The 22,696-nt window shown below is 41.2% G+C and overlaps 4 protein-coding genes across 7 annotated transcripts; 2 read left to right on the forward strand and 2 right to left on the reverse strand.

Moving 5' to 3' along the window:
* Positions 1-1,260: 1,260 nt before the first annotated feature.
* Positions 1,261-15,315, forward strand: LOC141910757 (cilia- and flagella-associated protein 300-like). The gene is made up of 7 exons (XM_074801535.1): positions 1,261-1,375; positions 1,559-1,640; positions 2,597-2,669; positions 3,204-3,367; positions 3,615-3,787; positions 4,335-4,401; positions 14,848-15,315. Exons 1-7 carry the CDS (start codon positions 1,275-1,277, stop codon positions 14,965-14,967), a joined length of 780 nt encoding a protein of 259 aa, XP_074657636.1. The 5' UTR covers positions 1,261-1,274; the 3' UTR covers positions 14,968-15,315.
* On the reverse strand, positions 4,441-14,217 carry LOC141910755 (uncharacterized). 3 transcript variants are annotated; one of them, XM_074801530.1, is made up of 3 exons: positions 13,897-14,217; positions 13,365-13,710; positions 4,441-6,689 (listed from the first exon to the last, which is right to left on the reverse strand). In XM_074801530.1, the coding sequence occupies exon 3, from the start codon at positions 6,629-6,631 to the stop codon at positions 5,129-5,131; it is 1,503 nt and encodes a 500-aa protein (XP_074657631.1). In that variant the 5' UTR covers positions 6,632-6,689; positions 13,365-13,710; positions 13,897-14,217; the 3' UTR covers positions 4,441-5,128. The 3 variants fall into 3 exon arrangements, with proteins under 3 accessions (XP_074657631.1, XP_074657633.1, XP_074657632.1); XM_074801532.1 differs by lacking the exon at positions 13,365-13,710 and having other exon boundaries at positions 4,441-6,681; XM_074801531.1 differs by lacking the exon at positions 13,365-13,710.
* On the reverse strand, positions 15,255-19,419 carry LOC141910756 (dynein regulatory complex protein 9-like). Of its 2 annotated transcripts, none has more exons than XM_074801534.1 (8): positions 19,251-19,388; positions 19,029-19,159; positions 18,317-18,561; positions 17,843-17,971; positions 17,184-17,427; positions 16,628-16,834; positions 16,084-16,185; positions 15,255-15,737 (listed from the first exon to the last, which is right to left on the reverse strand). In XM_074801534.1, the coding sequence occupies exons 2-8, from the start codon at positions 19,149-19,151 to the stop codon at positions 15,600-15,602; spliced, it is 1,188 nt and encodes a 395-aa protein (XP_074657635.1). In that variant the 5' UTR covers positions 19,152-19,159; positions 19,251-19,388; the 3' UTR covers positions 15,255-15,599. The 2 variants fall into 2 exon arrangements, with proteins under 2 accessions (XP_074657635.1, XP_074657634.1); XM_074801533.1 differs by having other exon boundaries at positions 15,256-15,737; positions 19,334-19,419.
* Positions 19,420-19,805: 386 nt separating this feature from the next.
* On the forward strand, positions 19,806-21,926 carry LOC141911005 (large ribosomal subunit protein eL33-like). Its single transcript, XM_074801941.1, has 5 exons — positions 19,806-19,880; positions 20,122-20,195; positions 20,570-20,722; positions 21,442-21,589; positions 21,860-21,926. Exons 2-5 carry the CDS (start codon positions 20,137-20,139, stop codon positions 21,881-21,883), a joined length of 384 nt encoding a protein of 127 aa, XP_074658042.1. The 5' UTR covers positions 19,806-19,880; positions 20,122-20,136; the 3' UTR covers positions 21,884-21,926.
* The last annotated feature ends 770 nt before the right edge of the window (positions 21,927-22,696 follow it).

Consider the following 22,696-nt stretch of genomic DNA (forward strand, 5'->3'; position numbering starts at 1 on the left):
GTTTACGTTTTTGGAACGGCTGCACTACCGACCTTTCTCCTTATCATTATCAATTCGGCCATTTTCATAAGCATCCGAATAGCAGCCATCTTGAATCGTGATAAGTTACACACGACATTATCTGATAGCCGCGGACAGCAAGTTTTAAAAATGGTCGTCGCCATCGTGATTCTGTACATGATTTGTGAAATACCAGGTTGTATGGATCGCCTACTTTGGCTGTTTGATGTCGAATACACAATCGAAGGATTCGCCATGATTTTGAGAAAGATCGGTCTGTCTTTGACCATTGCAAATTCCACGTTGAATTTTCTACTTTATTGCGCTACGAATTCTAAGTTCAAGACAACGGTTAAAACTATGCTGACAATTCGTCAGAACACGTCGAGACATAGGGGCCGACCGAGATTTTAGACCTACTGGTCAAGTTAAGAATTAATTTCCACTGAAACGGCTCGGGCTTCACGAAACACAAGCAAATCAAAACTGCTTATCCTGATTTTCGATAATTCATTTTCCCGAGGTTTCCGGATTTATCATTTCTATTGTAACTAAACTAATATTAACTGTTCTTCGCTACTCTATGATATTATAATTGTATGCTCGTTTTATGTCTTGTCCGTATTGATGTTAATATCTTATTGCATGTATCTCCTGTATAACATTTATAATTATTTCGAGCAATAAAATAAAGTTCAAGTTCAAGTATCATATGGGGCGGATTCCCAAGTTAAACACGGCCTGTTACACCAATCACGTGGATAATTATTTTTGCTGCCGCTTTTGTTTTGTGGAATCACTCTAATCTAACTACTCTGAAAATGATGTCATTTTTCAATCTTCTCTGAATCTATTGAGTTTGCATATTTTCAAAGAGCCTCGCACGACGTACTCCGCCTAGTTGCGGCCGGACTAATGCAGCCGCTGCAGACTCATGTCGTTCGTGCTGAGCCTTAAGCATCGTCGGTCGGTGGTCATCGGATGACCACCGAGACGGTTTCCGCAGGGCCCAGTATAAGGTTAGAAAAATACCTTCTCCTTCACGGCGGCCGCCAAACGCCGAAAATTGCAACAGTTATTTTCAGCTGTCCGGTCGGTTATGGTAAGCTTGATAACGGGCTGGTCAACATTTCGCAGCAGAAATGAAAGACAAGGTATCAATAATTTTTATAGCCTAAACCTCTTGTGGAAATGTGTGTTATTGTCTGTAAATAGTACTATTACGTGCGGAAGTTGGCCATCTTACATGCGGAAGCGGTGACATTACATGTAAGATGGCTGCTCTAAATTCTTCCGGGTTTAAATTCAACATTCTAGACGGAAAAACATGTTCTGTGTTAGAGAATAAGGACAATCAAGAGTTTTTTATGAAATGGTAAATTTTTTGGATTGATGGTGAAATAGTAAGAAGTTTCTACAATTGATGATATACACGAAAATACATGAAATAGCTGGCGTCGTTTGATAGGTGGCGGCACCTGACGATGGTAGTTTTGCGGGCCGGGTTACCGATTTCTTATGAATATTTTTTGTTTGATAAAATTTTCCTTTATTTAAGGGGAATAAAAGGTAAAATCAGAGTGGATACGTTTGCGTTTGACCAACATTTTCAACCGTATCAAATAGATGAATTTACCTCGGTAAGCGAAATGAAATTAATGATATTAGTCCGGGGTAGTCAGTAACCTGTCTGTGGTTTAGTTTCACAATCGGATATTTTCACAAACCACAGTCAGGAATGGGAAGGTCATTTTTGTATGAAATCTTCGTCAGCCAATTTGACTGACGAGTAATTTGCCTGGCATTTCATTGTCTCTTAAGATATCCGTCTATTTTTTGTTGTAATCGACGCACAACAGATTCGTAGTTTGTCTGATACCTATAACACCTCACCTGATGATCTTAATCCATGTGCAAATCGGCCGTAAAGTGAGAGTAAATTTCCGTCGGGTCAACAGCTGCCATTTTGAAAATTACTGGAGGTGCTGGCACCTGTGGACTGAGGCCAAGACAACAGCACAAACTAACGAAGCGAAACGACGAAATTGAAAAAAATTAAGAAATCAATACTTATTCACATTTTTCTTTTACCAGAATTTATTATTTCATTATTTATTATGGAAAACACGAAGATTTGAAATATAAGTTGAAAAACCATCAAAAATAAAAATTGTCGTTTCGTCTTGAAAGTTTTATATAAATCCTTGTAGGTCCCCTTGTCTTATCATGCCACATGTGCAATACAGAGAAATGGCGGCCAATGGCGAAATTGGTGGAGAAATTAATTAATTTGTTGATTAACCACTCGAAACATACATAAAATTGGATTATTTCGAAAGGTACCTGTGTTAGTTTGTGAATTAAGCCATTAATTGTGGACTGAAGTGAATAGAAAGTATACTTTTGAAGTGTTACTTTTTTCAACCGTGTTTTGGTCCTTGTCATCCCTAACGTTGGTATAAGCCCATCCGATTATAAAAAGCTTACCACCAACGATTAGGTAACTAACTAAGTCCGGGGGGGCTCCAATTAATAAGGTATCATTTTCTGTACTTTACCATGGTGTCTAAATGTCTCATTATTTTGATATTTTCAGTCATTCATGAAAGATGATACAGTTGTCCACCGACTGCAGGTTCCTGGTTCTAGAGGAAACTGGGTGTCTCTTGGTAAGGGGGCTTTAAGAGTTGATCTCTCTGTGATCCATGTTTCACATTTGAGCGGGTTGAATTTGACTCGGAACCTAGTTCCCAGACAAATTATACCAAAACTGTGGAACTGAGTTAAATTCAACCCACATTACTGTAGAACTGTGTCAAATTCATCCCACACAAATATGGAACTGGTTTTGTTAACAAATTCATGGAGACCACAGTGACTCGTATCAGGGCTGTAGATACTTTAAAAACGATAATCTGTTAAGGGAGCATCTCAAAATTTCTATCGTTCCGTCAATTAGAATAACTGTCTAATTGGTTTTAACCATGATGAATCCACAGGAGGCCTTAACCCCCCACCCCCTTCCGCGAGTTATTCTAATTGAAGTAACTATCGAAATTTTGAGATGCTCCCTAATCCTGTGTCTGTGATATAGTCAAAGATGCAGGACTGACAGATTAACTTTTTTCCAGTACTGTACAACTCTAATACGAGCCCATGTGAGGAAGACTAAAACCAATATTTGCTTCTTTATGCTTTTGTAGGATTGAAAGCGGATAAAGTGCTCGTGACTCCGGTTGAATGTACGATTACGTCGATGGATTTCTTCGATCGTCTTGTTCCGGATGTCGTTAGAGAAAGTGGACATATTAGAAAATGTTTAGACGAAGTGATTGATAGTTTTACCGTGTCAGATGAACTCAGAAAGGTAGGTGTCCTTAACGTGAACCCCGTGACATCCCTCATTGAATATTCAATATTCAACATAGACATTCAATACTCGATCACCATTCTTCAATTTTTGATCGTCCACACTTCCCATGTGTTCCGAATTTCATCAGAGATATTTTTAATCGAAAATTAACTACAAACACCAGACATTAGATATTTTATCTGCACACTTTCAGAAACAGCACTTCACATGAGATATAAGCATTGATGTTACATAATTTTAGATGTTGCTGTCCGATGAATCGGATCATTACGATCTGTTCTCCGATGAAGATCGCGGTCAGTTTGTGTTTTTATTGTTTAAACACTTGTGTCTCGGTGGAGAGGTTTGTCAGTACGAGGACGATGTAACGCCTTACCTCGATACGGCAAAATCATTGTACAAAGATCTGATCAGGTTTGTACTATCTGTGATTCCAGGGCCAACGGTTTCGCAAACCAGAATCATGAAGAATATCACATTTTCAATGATTTCAATGACTTCAACTCATGTGAGCATTGTACAAAACCCTCAAATGTTTAGAGTTATTGCCCTTTTCTAAAGCAACTCTTTTTACCATCTTATTATATGCAATCTTATAAAACTTGACAGGACTTAAAGATAAAGACGGGGATAAGTTTTAGTTGAAAATGCTATGGAATGCATCTATCGAATCCATTGAATGCCTAGGCCTCGCAATACGCCTTTTCAGTGTTCAAAAATGCCCTCAAAATGTGTCACAAGACCTTCACAATTAATCCTTGGAACTGCCCCTGCAACCATTCATAGAAATTATGGTTGGTTATGGTAACTAATGATGATGATTCAGTATAGTTATGATGTTGCTGATGACAACCTTTTCGCCCCTATCGAGATTAGAGTTTGAGAAGCTGAAGTCTGGTATCTCATTTATCTATCCCATGTAACCGATAATCTATAAATAATCTCTGGTTTTATTTGACAGCGTTGTTAAAGATGGTGACTCCAAAAAACTGCGGGTCATCTCTCACGTCTACAAATTCACTGCTTACGTAAGTCTTTTTTTCGAAAAACATTTCCATTTATTGATTTGTTTGTATAAACTGTTGTTAATATTCAGCACAGTGAATCGGGTAACAAAAAAATACCAATTTTCTATGTATCAATTGTTCATTATATGAAAATGAATAAATATCAAATATTTACGGTATTCAACTATAAACAACGTATGTGTTACTGTAATTAAAGGGTTAATAAAGACCCTTTAAGGATGCATCACCGGTTCTCAAGCTCGGGGTTTAGGGCTAGTGCTAGTAAAATCTTCCAGCAGTGAATTCAAGGATAAGACTACTACGTACTAGTACTGTACATGTAGTAGCAAAAAATGAGCAGTTTGTGTGTCATGTAGCTTCTGATTATAAAAGTAGATGGCGCATGAGTATACATTCATTTATGAGTTAATCTGGATTTTTGGTTAATCTTCAATTAACCACTTCCACATGAACTCCGGAAATACGGGAACTTTTCATTCAGTAACGAAAGGCAATTTTTTTCAGGGCAGTACCTAGCCGGGAAAGTGCCAGTTTTGCTAGTATTATTGTTGTTATATTCAACAAAATATCGGGATTCCTCTGCCCCCCCCGAAAATTAATTCAAATGCTAAGTAACGGCCCTTTTTGTCCCTTTACCGTAAAAAACTTGAGCATTGAATCTTTAGCGTAAACAAAACTAAACATATATGTTTAATGAAATTGATATTTTGCCGTCTGATGTCGACTGTTATACCGGAAGTTCGTCCTCAGTTTTATCGATCGATTCCGCGAAGAACGATTCCGGGGAAATTTGAACGGCCATATCACGTGACGTCCTTAACGGTCGAGGCGGGTAGCTAACAGTCCGCTGCGCGTTCGGCGGCGGTCGTCTGGGACCGGCGTCGCTCGCGTGGCGCCGCCTATCTTTCGCGTCGGTAGCTGCGTAGCCGGCGTTCTCGCCGCCGATTCGACGCGCGACGTCACCGCTGTTCACGCGACGTTTTTTACCCATATTCGAGCCCGCCGCCGACGCGATGGTGGCGCCACCGCGCGGTCGCCTCGACGACGGCGATTTTTGTTGCTGCAATAGAATTTGAGCGTTGTCGGATTCGCGCGATCGGGAGCGAGAGTTCCGTAGTTCGTTTCTCGACGTATCGCTGACCGGCGTGTCGCCTGTCGACGCGTGTTTTCGCTTCACTTCGAAGAACCTCTCACTGTCCGCGCCTGTCAACTGATCGCACGATTGCGTCGACGATATTTTTCGATCGCTCGTCATAGTTTCTAACTGAGTCTCGGCGGCGGCGGCGGTGTGGTGGTTAATTCGTTGTTGTTCTTTCGAGATTTTTCGCTTGTGATTCTGATCGGGGCACTTCAGCCCTTCGGCGTCCTGTCGTTTGACGATTTCGGTTTTGATCACGCGACGTTTCATGTCTAGAAAGAAGATGGCGCCGCCTCCGGCGAGATGCAGAAACGCGCAGACGAACCCGATGAGCGATGTTATACTGATGTAATGAATGAAATGCGATTTAGAATGAGCGGACACGTCGTTAAAACACATTTCTAACTGATCACGCGTGGTCGCATTAGAACTATACGGTCTGTGAGTCTGGTCGTGATGGTCGTCGCGCACAAATTTGAAATTAGCTTCGGTTGGCGTTGATTTCGTCAGGTTACACAAGATGGCGTGCGTGTAGTTGATTTTGTGACACTTGCGAAAACTCGCCTCCAATTCGGACCAACACGAGTGCATCAGCGCGTCTGGTCGCTGAAAAGCGGCCTCCCGGTCGCACAGGTCGGTCAGAATCACTCTGGTCGGGATGAACGCTCTGAACAGGCCGCTGCCGGTCAGGAACGGACTGGAACGTTGATACACTACCATCGCTATTCCGCTGACCGTAATGACGAACAGGAGTATCGCCAGCATCCTCGGACTGGCGCACGCCAGCGCGCAGAACATCGACAACATGACGGCGCAACCGAAGAACGCCGGCGTCGCCATACTCGAGCACGGGTCACCGCCGCGATAACACGGCGTATAGTGCAGGTGCTGGCGACATCTGTCGACAAGTTTAACGCTCAAAGCCGTCTGCGCCACGGCGATCACGAGCAGCAACGCTCCGACGCCCGCGATCAGCGATCGATTGATCAACACGCGTCGACGTAGACTCTTCCAGGGGATTTTCTGGCGCAAGTGTCTGTGATCGAGGCTAGCCCGTCGTAGGACGAGCTTCGTCGTATTATTACAGTCCATCGCGTGTCGCCCCCTAGTGACAGCGCGTTATGTTAAACCACGAATTTCGTCTGTTGACCTGAATGATAAAAAATATGTAGCGTAGAACGCTTTAAATTATTTCTTATATAACTCGTAAAATTATGCTTCAAGGAATTATGGAAAAGTGTAATTTCAGGGGTCTTTTCCGCCATCTTCCTTAATAACTAGGTCATGATGAGATATAGGTCAGTGGACCAAGTCAACCGGTTGGGAATGAGTATTTTTATCAGGCTGTAAGTCGAGTAAATGGCTGCTCGTGAAAACGGAAATCATGTATTTAACGATCGTTACTTCATTGATAGCAGGTTATCCGAGTGAAGATGTATTGTAGACTTTCATGTCGTTATCTCGTACTCCGGATCAAACCGGTTGTTTATACGCTTCACTCCTTCCTGCTGCCGAGGGAGGATAAACTACCACGCACCGTTTCCCCTTCCCCTCTTCCTTCGCCGGAACGAATTCCGAAGATTCCTTCGCAATTAATTCGGTGATAGAATAGAAAACAACCTGTTGCAGAGTGTTGGGCGGACGGAGTCTAGCGAGCAGGTGATCTGGGTTTAGGGATAGGGACTTTTTTAAGCCTGGTTTTCGCTAGCTGTTTCCTGCTGCTGCGGCAAAACGCTGAAAGCAGGAAAATGCGGTCGAATGAAAAACTATTGTAAAATCGCTCGACAGGAAATCGCTGGCTGGAACCTGCGGGTACGTGAAAACACGAGCCGCTGTCATAACAGGAAACAGTCTCCCCCGGCAGGGATTCGAACCGATGGGCTCGCTAGACTCGTTACGAAACCCTGCCACCCTAGCCCATTATTAGCCAATCAGAAATCGTTTTAGTCCGGGTATTCCAGTTAGTATCCGTGAAATTTATCTCAGCGATTATACAACGGACAATCTGATTGGTGCCGCTAGTTTTCTGGCGGCAAACCTGCGCGTGGTACCTGCGCACCCGGCGTGATGTGTCTGGGATGCCATCAGGTTCGAATCCCTCGCGAGGTAGGATGAGCAGGAAGAGGCTAGCTGGAAACCGCGGACGCTCGTGAGACAAATGCTCTAGGGTCTTTCTGAGTCGCGGGAGAGGGGCAAGTTGGAACGTGTTTGGCGCGGGAGCGCGATGTTATCACGATATTAGCCCCACTCCCGGGGACAGCGTTTGGCGAAGATATCTCTGCGGTAAACGAGTACTATGCCACACGAGCTCCTCCCGGCCATGATATCGGTTATTGTGCTATTAGTCATCAGGTTACGCGAATTCAATCTCTTCGCATAGATAAAGTTCAAATAAAAGTTATACACTTAGGACTAAATCTTAGATCGGTCCTTATAGGCGAAGTTGAAAGGCAACTCGGAAGTCTAACGTTCGCATTTCATACGAGAGGAAATTATGTCTAAACATATGTAGCGAGCATTAGATAAACGAGATTGTGAAATCTGTACAGCTATTAAGATAAACTTTGAAACGTGCTGAAACAGAGAGGGCGAGAGAGAGAGAGAGCTATCAGAAAATTCCTGCCACTCACTCGCTTCCTTTCTCTCTGATCTCGGTGGAATTATGCGGCGATGATATAGCTAGCAGCGTTCACTGAAATCTCCCCCTTACCCTCCCCCGGTACGCGCAGTTAATTACGCGACTAAGACTTGACTAGAATTAATCAGATACATCAACGTTGAATGACGAATAATGCAGACCCTAATCACCCCCCCCCACCCCCCTCTAATACCACTCTCTCTCTCTCTCTTGTATGGATGATAATGGGTTCGGTGTCGGTTAAATAGAAATGACACGCGTCTTATAACGTGATCTACTGCGTCAGCAGAATAGTAATGATAACGATAAATGCTGCGATCATCGGTTTATATTTGCTCTGAATACGCGTCATACACCTCGTCATCCTCCGGGTAAACATCGTGTTTTTTGCTAAAAACCGGGGATCTAAATACAGCTTCTCCATCCGCATCGCCCCCCCCTCCCTATAACGCCCTTTTTCATCCCTTACTCTGAGTCTCCCTTCATTGCTCTAAATATCCTGCGCCATACTGTACATACCTCTCTCCATTCTCACTTCCTAATTTCTCTTCATCCTATTTAGCCTCCCTTCTCACCCCCCCCTTTTGTCGCTCTCCCCATCCCTCCTCCCCTCACTCGCTATCCGCCTTTCTCCACGTCTTGTCGCTTTTACACAGGGACTCGACACGGGTCCAGTGACCAGCCCCGATATCTCCGTAAAGCTTAACAAGAGATCAACTGGGGTTGGCCATTGGTGCTGGTTATTTACTATTTATATCAATTGTCTACCGCAGTCCCTCCCATTTCCCTCCTCTGAACTATACCACTTCGGATGTCGCCCGTTTACTAATTTACCGTGTTTATTGTCGTCGCCGGTTTGTCATCATCCTGCTGTCACTATCGGCCTGTTCTTCGCGCACGAGCACTTCATTCAGATCGTCTGCTCACTAACTGCCGTATAATCTATCCATCTATCTTGATAAAATATGATCAGCTGTTGCTCGTTCAAAAACAATGAAATAATTATGCAGATTCCATATAGCGAATTAATGCCGCGTATATGATTTTATTCATACTCACAACTTGCGGCGCATGCAGCGAAATATGACTTCGAAATGCGCTTAGAGACACTGGACAGTCTTATGCTCCAGCCTTATACTCCGTTTGTACTATCAATAGATTACATTTCACTCGAGACGAAGAGTGAAATGAAAGGTTTTCCAAAATCGTGATATTCTCAAAATTCATGCGTCCGGCGTCGACTGACGATCTGCTCATCGACTCTGCGCTTGGTTACCTGTTGAACGTCTTGTCAAAAACAACCGCTAGTCATTGCCAAGGGTTACGCGCTCGTCCTGTGCGACAGTTTCAGGTGAACTTTCGTACAAATACTGTTTACATTTCCTTCGGCAAACGAAAAAAATAGATCATCATCTGCCATTCTTTCCAGCATATCGATTGAACCAAAAATATGTATGCGTTTATTTGCAGAACGAAGCTTTTACGCCGATTGCCCTTTCGTAACCAATATTTGTCCATCTATTTTCATGACAGCTGGGAACGAAAATAGAACGGCCTTTGTCCAAAAACTAACACACAGGCCCGATAATTCTGCTCTTCTCTAGAATTATAGTATAAACGCGAATTTCGAACCCGTCGGAGGTTTTCAATCTTGCAACAACCCAACTTTCAATCAAATCTGGCTGATGTCGCGATACTGTTTTGCGGGTAGAAAAATATGGTGGTGGTTAGTGATGAATTTCTGATTAAATGTCGTCATAATATTAAAAAAAGCGATGGCGATGAAACGATGACGCTAGGACCGGTGTAGGTGTTCGGGAAAGTGGAGGGTGAGAGGGTGGAGAGGGTGTGTTGTTATAGGTATTAGATATGAATCTGTATGGGTTTGAAACCGACGGTGTGTTGCGGGATGTTATAGAATCGTTGTGGAAAGAAATGGAGGTATCATGAAATGAAACCTTGCTGTAGAAATTATCTCGTCAAGAAATATTCCGAAGTTTGAATGAACTTTTGCATGTTATGAGGGTAGTTAGGGCTATGGAGCCGTGAATGGCCGTGGTGATGAGTTATGCGTTATGGGAGACGATATTAGGTGTATTTTGGGGTAGGTGGGTTGATATTGGGGGGTGTATTTGGGGTAGGTGGGTTGATATTGGGTGCTGCATTTGGGGTGGGTGGGTTGATATTGGATTGCAGCATTGCATTTGTTTATGGTAACAAATCAGATATTGTTGTTTGCGAGGTATTTCAATAGTAAACTATCCCACGCTACCAGCAACAGTTGTTACAAACTATAACGAGGCAGTTATATGTGCACCATTATACGAGGTACAACTGGTGTTTTCCTAGTAATATTTGATTATAAAACCTATCCCATAGGCAGGATTGTTCTGCCTTCACGATAGTTTAATGATAAGTCTTCTGACTTAAAAGTGACTAAGTTGAGTATGCAACATTACGAAGTACAACTGGTGTTTTCCTAGTAATATTTTATCATAAAACCTATACCACAGCCTTCAAGTCTTCAGAATTAAAAGTGACTAGACCAGTAATTGGTTCTGGGCGAACTACCCCCTTTTTATAGGTTGCGTAGGACACGGATTCCTGCTGATAGAATAGGTTTTGGGCGTTAGTGACTAAACCAGAGCTATGGGTCATCCTTGGCGAGTTCCCCTCACAGTTTACGGGAGTTGGCGACCAGAACAGATACGTTGGTTTTTCATGAAATAATGATAATCGATTTGCATAATACAGTTGAACCTCGTTTAATACGATTCTGCTCAAGACGAAACCCTGTTTATTACAATGATTTTCAGCATGTCCCAGCTGACATATTTACATCGATTAAGCTTAATACGAAATCCGTTAATGCGACAATTTCACTTTTGCCCACAAGATTCGTATTAACGAGGTTCGACTGTTCTACGAAATAACCATTGCGCTACATGCATTAAAAGGCTACAGTGGTTGTTGAATTTCCACTGGAATTCAGAGGGCTAAAATAGAGTCGAATTCTCGGTGAAATTCCCACCGAAGGTGCGCCGGATAATACAAATTATATTCGGCTCGGCAAAAACGTCTTTCACCGTCTTCAAAAACAGTTGTCTAACAAAAAAGTTAAATACCGGATAACGGTGTTTTCAATTAATTGCGAACCGGAGATCGGGTTTTTCTGAAACTCTCCGCGAGTACCGCGCATCGCTGCGGCTAAATACCGTTACAAAAAAACTCAACCACGTGTTGTTTATTTGTTTACTGTTCATTCATTGATGTTATGTTTTCTCGTACAAAACCGACACCGACGAGTTGTAAAGAGCTCGTGTTTTTACAACCCTGTCTCGGGTACACGGTCGACATGCGAAAAAAGTACATTCGCGTGCCAACGATGTTAGTTATTGCTTCGTGGATTTTTTCACAATGAGTCTTAAGGGATTGGGGGTATTTTTTCGACGGGACCAGTCCATTCGGTCTGGTGTGTGGAGAACGTGATAAAAGAGAATTACTAGGTCTCAGGTCAGAGCAACCAGCGCAATAACCTAATGAATATGTTGATCACATTATCCGTGATAAGACAATAAGATCCCACAACGTAGAATGAATGGCTAAAACGTTTTTGTTTTAAATACAGAAATATTTCTGGTGGTTTCTACCCTCATTCTTCAGTCTGAAATGACACGCCAAATAGATAAACAGTACAAAGATATGAAATGAGATACAATGGAGATTTTAGAATGAAGAAGGGTGGCAGAAACCACCCGAAATATTTCTATATTTCAAATTAACGTTTTAGTCTTTCTGTCGGATTTTACACCTACAATAACCTAAAGTCCACGTTTTCCAGCGAAGTGGGTCATGGCGAGCTGTCACTCTATTGAAAAGTTTTTCGGGGCTGTAAGCTCTCAACGACCCCTCCTTTTGAGGACGTAGATACCAAAAAGGGCTTCATTGCCATAAGTCCAGTTACAAACAAATCTTCTCACCAAAATATTGCGTTGATCGGATTCGGCAGCTAAAGAGTTATGAACCGTTCTGAAAACTCGTCTTACCTCGCAAAATCCACGGCAAGATTTTATGGAATAATGGTGTAATCCTTCAAAAACACGCGAACTGTCATCGGATACTCGAGTTTCCAACAAGTGCGTTACCGTCAAACCTTCAAATACACTTTTCACCCTCGACCCAGAATGGACGTGTTTATCTGGTGTCCTCGGTAAAGACAATATCAGCACGTGTCGATGTATTTGTGATTTGAACTGTCCGTTAAATCACTACTATTTCTTCACTGTTTGTTTCGCGACAATTAAAACCGCCACAATGAGTATTAAAACATCGCGTGGGGTGTTTACACTAACGCTAACCGTGACCAACACGTCCTTAAAGCCCTCACTTGTCGTTTATTTATGACGCGGCTTGTGACCGCTGGAAGTACCACGAAATCTTCGCGTTGGTCGGATTTTTACTTTTACCGATGTTTACATTTGTTGAAGACTCCTTTGTGTCGATGTTGTTAAAAGATTTCCTGATCTGTCATTCTCGCTTAAGCGATGCGTGAAATTGAAGTGCCTTCGTGGCCAGTATCACAGCAGAAATAGCCTGAAATCATGATTTCGCCAGATTGTCAATTAGGCCGAACAGATGAGCTTATAGCGCGGTCTTGGAACCGGTGTCAGAGTTACAGTTATGATCTGAAATGGTCGTAGTACACCGAACTATGGAATGAGCTCCATTTTGGAAGCGGTTCGTGGGGTTCGCCGAAAACTAGTGTTCCCACGTCGATGGGGGAGGGCAAAGTCGTCATTGGCACAACAGTCGTCTTTGGATTAAAACACACTAGTTAGTCAGAGCTGCCAACCGTCCTTGACTCCCAGTGTTTTATTCCTATTTTGTCCCGAAAAATACCGTATGATTAGTTTGATGCGTAATGTGAAGGATGTTATTACGGTCTTGCCAATTGAATATTTTCTTTCATATTCCGATGACATGTCACCGAAAAAATTCACCATGTTACTGACAGCACTTAGCAGAGATTGGCAGCCCTGGTTATAGTTTCAACATTGAGATGGGACACCTCCCTGATTCCAAAATACGGCGGAAAGAGCCCCCTAAAACCACCTGTTACGAGCTAAATTCTTCCGTTACGATACCCGTTTAGGAAAAGAAATATTCAGAATAGCCATCGTTACTTACTCGAAACGCAAGATTCTTGAATCCTTATTCAATTAATCCACGCATGACTGCATTGAATTCAGCAGGTTTATAATGAAGTATATACTCCGCGGTATTCTCTATGTATCCGTGATGAGGTTTTAGACGCTGTTGCTTGTGAAAACATCTCCAGGCTGTTCATCTCCAGCCGGCGCGGTATAAAACGTTTTGCTTCGTTGCTGCTTCGCGTACCATTCTCTCCTCTCTCCCCTCTCCCCGGTCGTCGCTTAGCAACTGCCATCCCTCAGTCTCCTCGCGGTTATAATATCGTGTCGGAAATTATTAGTAACCGCATTTTTTTTTGGAGAAAAAAACATCTGATCAACCGCTGAAGATGATTAACATTAGTTAATATTAGAAGCAGGCGTAATATTAATTACGTAGTTGTGTATATATTCACGTCTGGACGTAGCTCAACAGTCGTGGTTTTAATTCGAATTGAGCCCAGACTCAACTGTGGAGCTAGGTTCAGAGGAATATTGAACCCACAACTTGTGGAACTGTTTTCACCTACCTACAACTGTGGAACCATCAACCTACAGCGCTGTGGACAGCCGGGTCCACTTCACTCAAACTGTGGAACTGGGTCCATCCCTCCTTAGCTGTCGAACTGGTTCCATCTCTTTACAGCTGTCAAACTGGGTCCACACCTCCTTACAGCTATGGAGCTGGGTCCACCTCCCTAACACTGTCGAACTGGGTCCACCCCTCCTTACAACTGTGGAATCGGGGTCCACCTCCTTACAGCTGTGGAGCTCTGTCCACCTTCCTTTATACAGCTGTGGAACTAGATCCTGAACTATAAGACGTCACTGTGGATTGCTGGTATGGCAGTGTCGTGTATATAGTTATGTAGGTTGATGATGAACCCTGGATATTAGATGTATACATTATTGATGTTTGTCCTCCTATTAATATCATGTGATATTATCATATCCAATGTATTCATTAATGTCGTACTCGAAACCGTTGATATTTTTGAATTGTGTAAAGATCGTGTCTGATTTAAGTTTCGACATTTCGGCACCTGATTTTTACATCCCCGATCGGGCGGGATCACCACACCACCTGCCGGGAACATAATAATAATAATAATAATAATAATAATAATTAATAATAATAATAATAATAATAATAATAATAATAATAATAATAATCTTTATTTACATTGAAATTATAACATAATATAACACTCAGTTTTATACATAATTAGATAGATATATAAATATGTTATAAAAGTTATAATATCGATGAAGGTGCCCGAGAAGCGAAATGCTTGTAAAATGGGTCATCTCAACACACTGTTACAATCACACAATCATGAGGTTTAATTATGATATGGGAAATCGAAGTGTCGGAAGTTCATTCTTGGAAATTCGGGTCGGTTCTGCCTGTTACCCACACGTCAATTATATATTTGTTATTGTTCTAATCAGTCTTTTTATGTGTTTTTGTTTCGTTACAGGATGAATCAGGTGATATGATGTACCCGGCCGATGAGCAACATGATCAGAATTTCGCCTATTTGATCATAGACCCGTATAAACGACACGTAGCCGTGCTCTACCACAAGTTTACATCCTGATGATCAGATATCCATCGGTGCCGCGTCCATTCGCCAGATGACTTGTTTTCACACTCAAACATTTCTAAGTTTCGGCAAAATCATCCTATTTCCGTTTGGAGCATAACAATCCGAAAAAGAAGTCTTCTGTGTACCGTACAGTGGGTGGACGAACTTTGTGGACGAACGGGAACATTTTAACTCGGTGAATCAAACCCTCATCCTAAAAATCGTCCATAGAAATGATCTGTGCTTTTTCAAAATACGTCGTGTATTTTATGTTAAATATAAGATTTATTTATTTTTCATAGTTTTATAATTCACAAAAATCGCATGTAAAATAATAAAAATAATCAATTACGAACAATTATGAAGCAAAAGAAATTTACTTTTTTTATTATTTATCGCAGAGCAGCAGGACGGACTTATCATTGATTTCAATAGAAATAAGCAAGTATTGCATTCAGTTAAAAATCAGCGATATTTTAGTGATGGAAGAGGTTTGCATAAAACTTTTATTCGATAAAATTCACTTTGGACGGAATTTTCTTGCATAAATAACAACAAAAAATCAATCAATTCGTTAATATGTTTAACATAAGAATCATTCGGGTAAAAATTTGAAACGAAATTCACTCCAAAAAGCGAATAGTTTATTTCTTCTTCTTCTTGCCCTTTTTACCAGAGCCCTTCTTGCCTTTTTTACCCTTCTTGCCCTTTTTGCCTTTTTTCTTTTTGCCGTGCGGCCCGATGGCTTTACGTACCATCATCCCGCGCCACCACGACTGCACCTAAAAACAGGAACAACAAAATCAGCATTAGTCTAATCCATATTCAGAGTCGGTACAGATCAGTAATTCCTGGATAGCAGCCTTGTTAATGGCCACCAGCCTCGTCCATCGGTATTAGATATTTTTGAAGAAATAGCCATCATTATTTACTCAAAGCAATGAATTAAACCCGAAAAAATTAAATTTTAAAGAGGATGGGTGTCAAATCTATAGTGTTGACACAATTTCAAAGGGCAACCACGATTGAAAGGAAGGGGTCCAGACCATCGAGACTATACTCTAAATCTGCCCATGGTGCGGTCAACCCCCGATGACCCGCCTCCCGATTAAGCACCAAATTTCGTACCCTGATACACGAGTTCAGTTCTAGAGCTTCTTGTTCCGCTTTACGTCGAGCTTTCTCTTTCTCGATACGATCATCGACGACAACTTGTTCGTATTCCTGATACTAGAAAACAAAAAATTGTGAAATGCTTGATACACGTTGCCATAGTGATGAGTCGAAGGGATGAAAATTGACATATATTGTCAGGTGGGGCACGCAATAATCCGAGGCAATCAACTACAGGGTACCAGAGTCTGTATCGTAGTATCATACAAAGTTCGGCTTTAACCCTTTCAGTGTGTCTACACCGCAGTGCGGTGTATAAATCAGTGATGGATTTTGCAAGTGCACTGTAGTGTATTGATGTAATTAGTAATTAGTATTTATCTCTATTGAAAGATGGCAGTACACGTCAAAAATAGTTAAATACTAGTAACTAACGATACATCGCACTATAGTGGTATTTCCGTTATTCAACACACTAGGGTAGAATTAATCAAAATTTTCAAATTATCTCCAGCACCATAGGGAATTCTTTGTTCAGCAATGAAAGGGTTAAACTTACAATTTTTGTCAGTTCTTGAAGTCGTTCTAAATCTTTCGCTTTCGAAGCGTTCAATACGTCGAGTTCGTGCTGTTTGGCTTCGACGTCCTTGTCGTATTTTTCCATCCAATGGTCGACTTTTTGTTCGAGTTCGGTTTGATGTTCTCTCAGGTACGCTTCAATCTCGGCGTTCACTCGAGTTTCTTCATCGATCTGATTACGTAATCGCTACAAATAAACCCGTGAAATCAATCGGGGTCCCTACAGCGCAGTCATCACTTTCATATCCCAAATTTATGCAGACTCCTAAATCAGTACTGCTAATCTCGCCATTGATTCGGTTGTTTTGAAAGCATTGTCATCCTGTGCACTGCTAAACTCAGTTTCTAATTCAGTAATCACATAATTGGGTAAAGAAAAATATCCTGGTCCCAACTGTATTGATTTAATTGTAGTCTACTGTACAACTACAGACAATAGCCTATTTCCCAAAATTGAAGGTCGGAGTTTTGGGCATCTCAACAAATTTCCCTAACTACCGGTAGCTTTTTTTTACTTTCCCCTGATCTATACTCACTTCCATTTCATCTTTCAAATCTTTCTCCGAAAGGAAACATCGTTTTTGAGTTTGAGCTACGGAGACCTCGGCGCATTTTTTGATATATTTGCCCTCCATGTTCGTCTTGGCTTTCATCTCTTGTAGCTGATCTTTCAGATGAGCGATCATCTCATTACGATTCTGAATTTCAACTTCTTTCTCTTTCTTGACGTCGAGGATTTTTTTCTGCAGCATACGCACCCTCTTGCGACCTTCCTCTTCCCTGATCGATACAAAACAAAAAAGATTGAAAAATCTACCGGTGAAGTTTGGACCATCAGATTTTGAATGTGAGCATCTAAAATGTCTAATGTCTCGTGTTTGCAGTTCATTTTCAATTAAAAATGTCTTGGGTAAAGTTCTGAACACATGTGAAGTGTGGACGATCAGTTTCTGAAAGTGTGCTGATAAAATGTCTAATGTCCGGTGTTAGTAGTTCATTTGCAATAAGAAATGTCTCAGGTGAAGCACTGAACACATGTGAAGTGTGGACGATCAGTTCCTGAAAGTGTGCTGATAAAATGTCTAATATCTGGTGTTTGTAGTTCATTTGCAATAAGAAATGTCTCAGAAAAATTCTGCACACGTGTAAGTGGCGGATCGATGCCTGTACAAGTTCAAGTTGCACCCATACTCACTTTAGAATCGTGCTCTGTAATTGTTGCTTTTTAGATTTTTCTTGTTTCACCGCGTCCAGTAACGTGTTGTATTTCCCTTCTTGCATAATTTCAGCCAATGTTCCCGAAACGACGCTCTCTAAAAATCCTCTGAAACAAATCAAAACGATGTCCTTAAATCTAAGAGATCATTAGGTGATATCTAAATGGATGGTTCTGTCAGAAGGGGTGATTCCAGGCAGCGCGGAAGGAATGTTTTTTTGCAAACTTTGTCAAATTCCCCGAGTTGTCCCTGATTTTTTCCAAGACTTTTCTCATTCCCTGAATTTTCCAAGTTTTCTTCGTTTATCAGATCAATGGCCATTTAGAGATAGTCAAAACCATCGAATCTTTGAATCTTCAAGTTTTGATTTAAAAAGGAAATTTAGTTTTGAATCTTTTAAAAGAAAGTTTTGAAAGATTTCAATCATATTTCTACAAGGTAGCTTCACTCACCGATCACTTTGTATTTTCGATAGATTATCCGTAGTCAGCGGACTCTGTTTCATGCCTCGAGCGTGCGTGTATGTACTGCTGCGTAGATCACCCCCGATCTGTTTAATATCCGTCTCCGCCGCGCCCATCTTCGACATTCCGCCCGGTTCCAGTTTCATTTTCTGTTTGTTCGATAAAACCTGTTCGAATTTCGCCTCGAGTTGACGCTGACTGTCGACCAGACGACTGATTTCGTTCGTTACAATCTGTAATTAATACAATATTTAATGAAACCCATCAAATTATGCTGATCAATTTCCAAACCCTGCCCAGAGATCTAGGCTACGCTACTTGAGGCATCATAGTACAAAGGGAAAGTGTTAATTTTAGTTTAAATGTTCATGTCTCATGATCTGTACAAACCGGTTATACTAAACACTGTACCGACTATTGATGATGGTCTTTCTTTCTGTATCCATCTGGATCACTTTGGATTGATACCTCAGAAACATTCCCAATTGCAATGATTTCATAAGCCTAAGACTTTCCTTTTCAAATTAGCTTGCGACCTGTTAAAGTCAGCCCATGCGCCAGCGAATGAACTTTTTAAAACTTTTCCTTCGTTGTAGCATTTTGACTACCGGGTACGTCATAGGGAGAAGGGCCATCTTTATAAGTGGTCCCCATAATAGATTTTGAGATCAACCTCAACCCATTTGCGACTGACTCTTACCTCATCTACATCTCTACCCTCGAATGTAACGGGCATTATATTACCGAGAATGTTTAACTGATCGACGCAATCCTCGAGAATCGAGGACACGTAAATCGCGTCACATCCGCGCAACGAAGACATCTCAAAAACTGAAGAAAAAAAAACATGAAACGTTTGTTGTTTGTTTGTTGTTGAAATTGAATTTTTTTAGATGTTTCAAGTTCAAAAGTTGGTATTCACTATTCTGATTCGGTACTACTGGTGGTGCTGTGGTGTAGATCTAAAACAATTCATCCATAGACCTTTAAATCAGCCCCTCTTACCCTGAGAAACGTAGCAATTCTTCAGCAAACTGATTTTTTCCACCCCTATTACACTACTTCTAACTACTACAACACCGCCGCCATTTTGTAACATGCACAACACATGCCACGCATGTAAGCGTTGCCTAGCGACACATGTGCCTTGCTCGAGACAGATATCGGAACTTCTCGCCTCGCGACTACCACTCTCTAACACAAATTTTTCTGATTAGTCATGATTTATTATTCTGTTATCCCTTTCTTCCTTAAAATAGCTACCATTTCGAGAAATATAATCTTCATTTAATTGAATTGCTCCGAACCGGAGTACCCCTAAATACCGACAAAACCCCTTGAAACAAAAAAAGTTTAGAAACCTTTGGTCAATAAAAGGAAACCTTTGGTAAATAACAAAAAAAAACTTCTTATCGGTATTTTCTATCGGGGGTTTTAGTCGGTTTATGAGACAGTTTCAGGCGGTTTGTGTCGGTAGTTAGGACTGCCTGTTATTACCCATAACTCCCCGCATCTTCCTCTTTCAGAAATTCTATTTCCTGTTTCTACTCAGGTACGAAATTATCGCTTTATAGCATGATCTATGGCCTAACTATCAAAAATAAAACAAAACGAATCTCCTATATGATTAGAACGAGATGTTTTCTTTCGAATTATGTGAGAATTATTGTCCGATGGTCGCTGATAAGTTTTGAGACGACCGATATTAGTTCCGTACAACATGTACCTTGGGCTTTTCCGTAATACTTCCTTCAGGGCCGGTGTTTGCAACAACTATTTTATTTTTTTTACAGTAACGGTAGATCAACATGAGTGAAGAAGCAGCCAAGTCGATTGTGAGGCCAAACAAGACCAAGAAGGCCGGTCGGTAAGTGATAAGCTCTTGAAATAGATTTTCAGATCCAGCGCCGCGGGCGAAATCAAGATCAAGTCAGTGTGGGTTAGTGTGGTGAGACTGGGTCCACAACAACTATAGTATATCTGGTTTTTGAATCCAAGTTGGTCATCTTGGTCACATAACATCGACGCTGAAGATGTCATGGGCATATTTCATGCTTGCAAACAGAAGGCACCAAATTAAAAAATTTGGTTTTTGTTGACGTCTAAATAATGTGCCCAGAAAAATCATCTATTATAACCAGTTCTTGAATAGTTTCAAAGTACCAGATAATCCCCACGTTGTGCGTATTTCTATCGAGTAAGTTAGCCTGTACGATTAACTGTACTGTCAATTATTTGTAGATTATATTGTAAAGCAGTTTTCACTGGTTACAAACGAGGTCTGAGAAACCAACATGAAAACACGGCTCTGCTCAAAATAGAAGGCGTTATCAAGAAGGAACACACTCCGTTCTACATGGGAAAAAAGTGCGCTTACGTTTATAAGGCTAAAAAGTAAGTTCTTTCGTCAATAAAACCTGGAAAAAATTGGAATTATGATAATGCCATTGACCATGCAATCAATAGGTGATTTGTGAAAATAAAATAAGTTGTGTTAACTAAGGCTAAACAAAAATGATACCTTGTTTCTCCGCAGCGGCCGGGTCATTTTTGTAAAATATGATAAAATTTGTAAACAGTTCATTTCTATAGCGGCCGGGTCTGTTATGGTAAAATTGATCACGATTTTAAAAAAAGTAATGTATAGCGTAGATAGGCGGCCGGCCGGGTCAACATTTAAGCTCAGCAGAGTGGAGAAACAAGGTATCAATTTTTTTTAGCCTAAAATATTTCTCCATCCACTTGACATTGATTCACTCAGAATAATGAGTTAGACAGGAGCTAGCTACCAAGGGAACGTAAAAATGGTGGGAAAGTGGCCACCCCCTGTGCTGGAGTGTACATATGGGTTATTGGTGAACTGTCCTCAGGTCAGCGGCAAGACCGAACTCAAGTTACAGGGGCTATTCCGTGACTGTAACTACAGCCAAACCTGCCTAATCCAGATTGGCTTAATCCAGATTTCGGTCTAGACGGTCATTTGTGGATTGCTCACTAATATACAAGAAAATGATGTCAAGCAGATGAATTTTGTTGGTCCAAAATGATCCGAATTTAGCGGATTCTACTGATATCGGTAATCAGTAAGTTTGTATTGTAATTGTATTTTCTAGTAAGACGACGTGTCCGGGACACGACAAAACCAGTCGTATCCGAGTAATCTGGGGTAAGATCACTCGACCTCACGGTAACAGTGGAGCCGTACGAGCCAAGTTCGCACGTAATTTACCGGCTAAAGCTATGGGTCGACGTATCAGAGTGGTAAGTCTATGCACCTTGAAGTAGTTTAAACTGAAATCCTTTAAAATGGAATTATCAACTCAAACTGGTCTCCATTCATTTGAGTTTGGAGCGATTAGTCTACTGTATCTATAAAACTTCCATTGTCTTTATTTATTATTGGCTAAATCAATCCCAATTTTCTAGTAGCAGCTTTGATTATTACGAGCTTGATTGATAATTATTGAACGAAAATAAGTGGCAAGTTATTAGTTTTCCTGAATTCATAGTGAATTATTTGTTTTTTTACAGATGCTGTACCCGTCTAACATCTAAATAAAGCTGTAAATTGAAAATAAACAAGAGAAAAATAATTTCAGATTCTGGGTCTTTTTCTTTTTGTTTCGGTAGTTCTCAATATTCATTTCACATTCTGGAGCTCGGTGGAGGTTTACCTTCCGTAATCAAAAAAGCTGATGAGTTTTCTCATCTCAGGTTTCGGACCACCTTTGTCTGAGGATTTCGAAATGGCAAGTACAAGTACGTTAACTGAGTAAGCGGTGATACAGACGTGGAGAATAGATAACAGTTTACAACCCAATACATAATTTAAAGAAACAAACTACTTGTATGTTTGGGTTTCAAATTAACTACGGTGATTTTGGTCAATGATTACCGTAAGGTGCTGCCATCTCGTGATCACTTCCCTTAAAATATACCATATATAGACTGGTTGCCTGTCTCATTCGCGAGAGTGGCCGGTAACCAGTCCAATACCGTGCAAAGCCGCCATCTGATTTCTTGGCGGGAAAAAGCTTGTCTCGTCGGTTCGAACCCCAATTACCTGCTTCTTTGGGACCGACCGTTTGCGGGAAGCTTTATAAGACCTGACAAATGAGAGATAGACGACAAAAATTAGAAAACATTTTGCATTTTGTCACGGACTCGACTCCCTAGCATCACCGATAAACTATGCATGACTCACCAGTCGGCCTGCCACCAGAGCCAATTTCTTATAAAACTGTTTTAAACTGACACTCAATATCAATTTAATCGTGCGTAAACTTTTGGATCCCAATGGCTGCCGTATCTAAAGTAGTAGATGTGTACTTTCCTAAATACTAGCGGCAGCGCGGTGCCGCTTTCTTT

Source organism: Tubulanus polymorphus, chromosome 9, assembly GCF_964204645.1.
Source record: "Tubulanus polymorphus chromosome 9, tnTubPoly1.2, whole genome shotgun sequence".
NCBI classification, from domain to species: domain Eukaryota; kingdom Metazoa; phylum Nemertea; class Palaeonemertea; order Tubulaniformes; family Tubulanidae; genus Tubulanus; species Tubulanus polymorphus.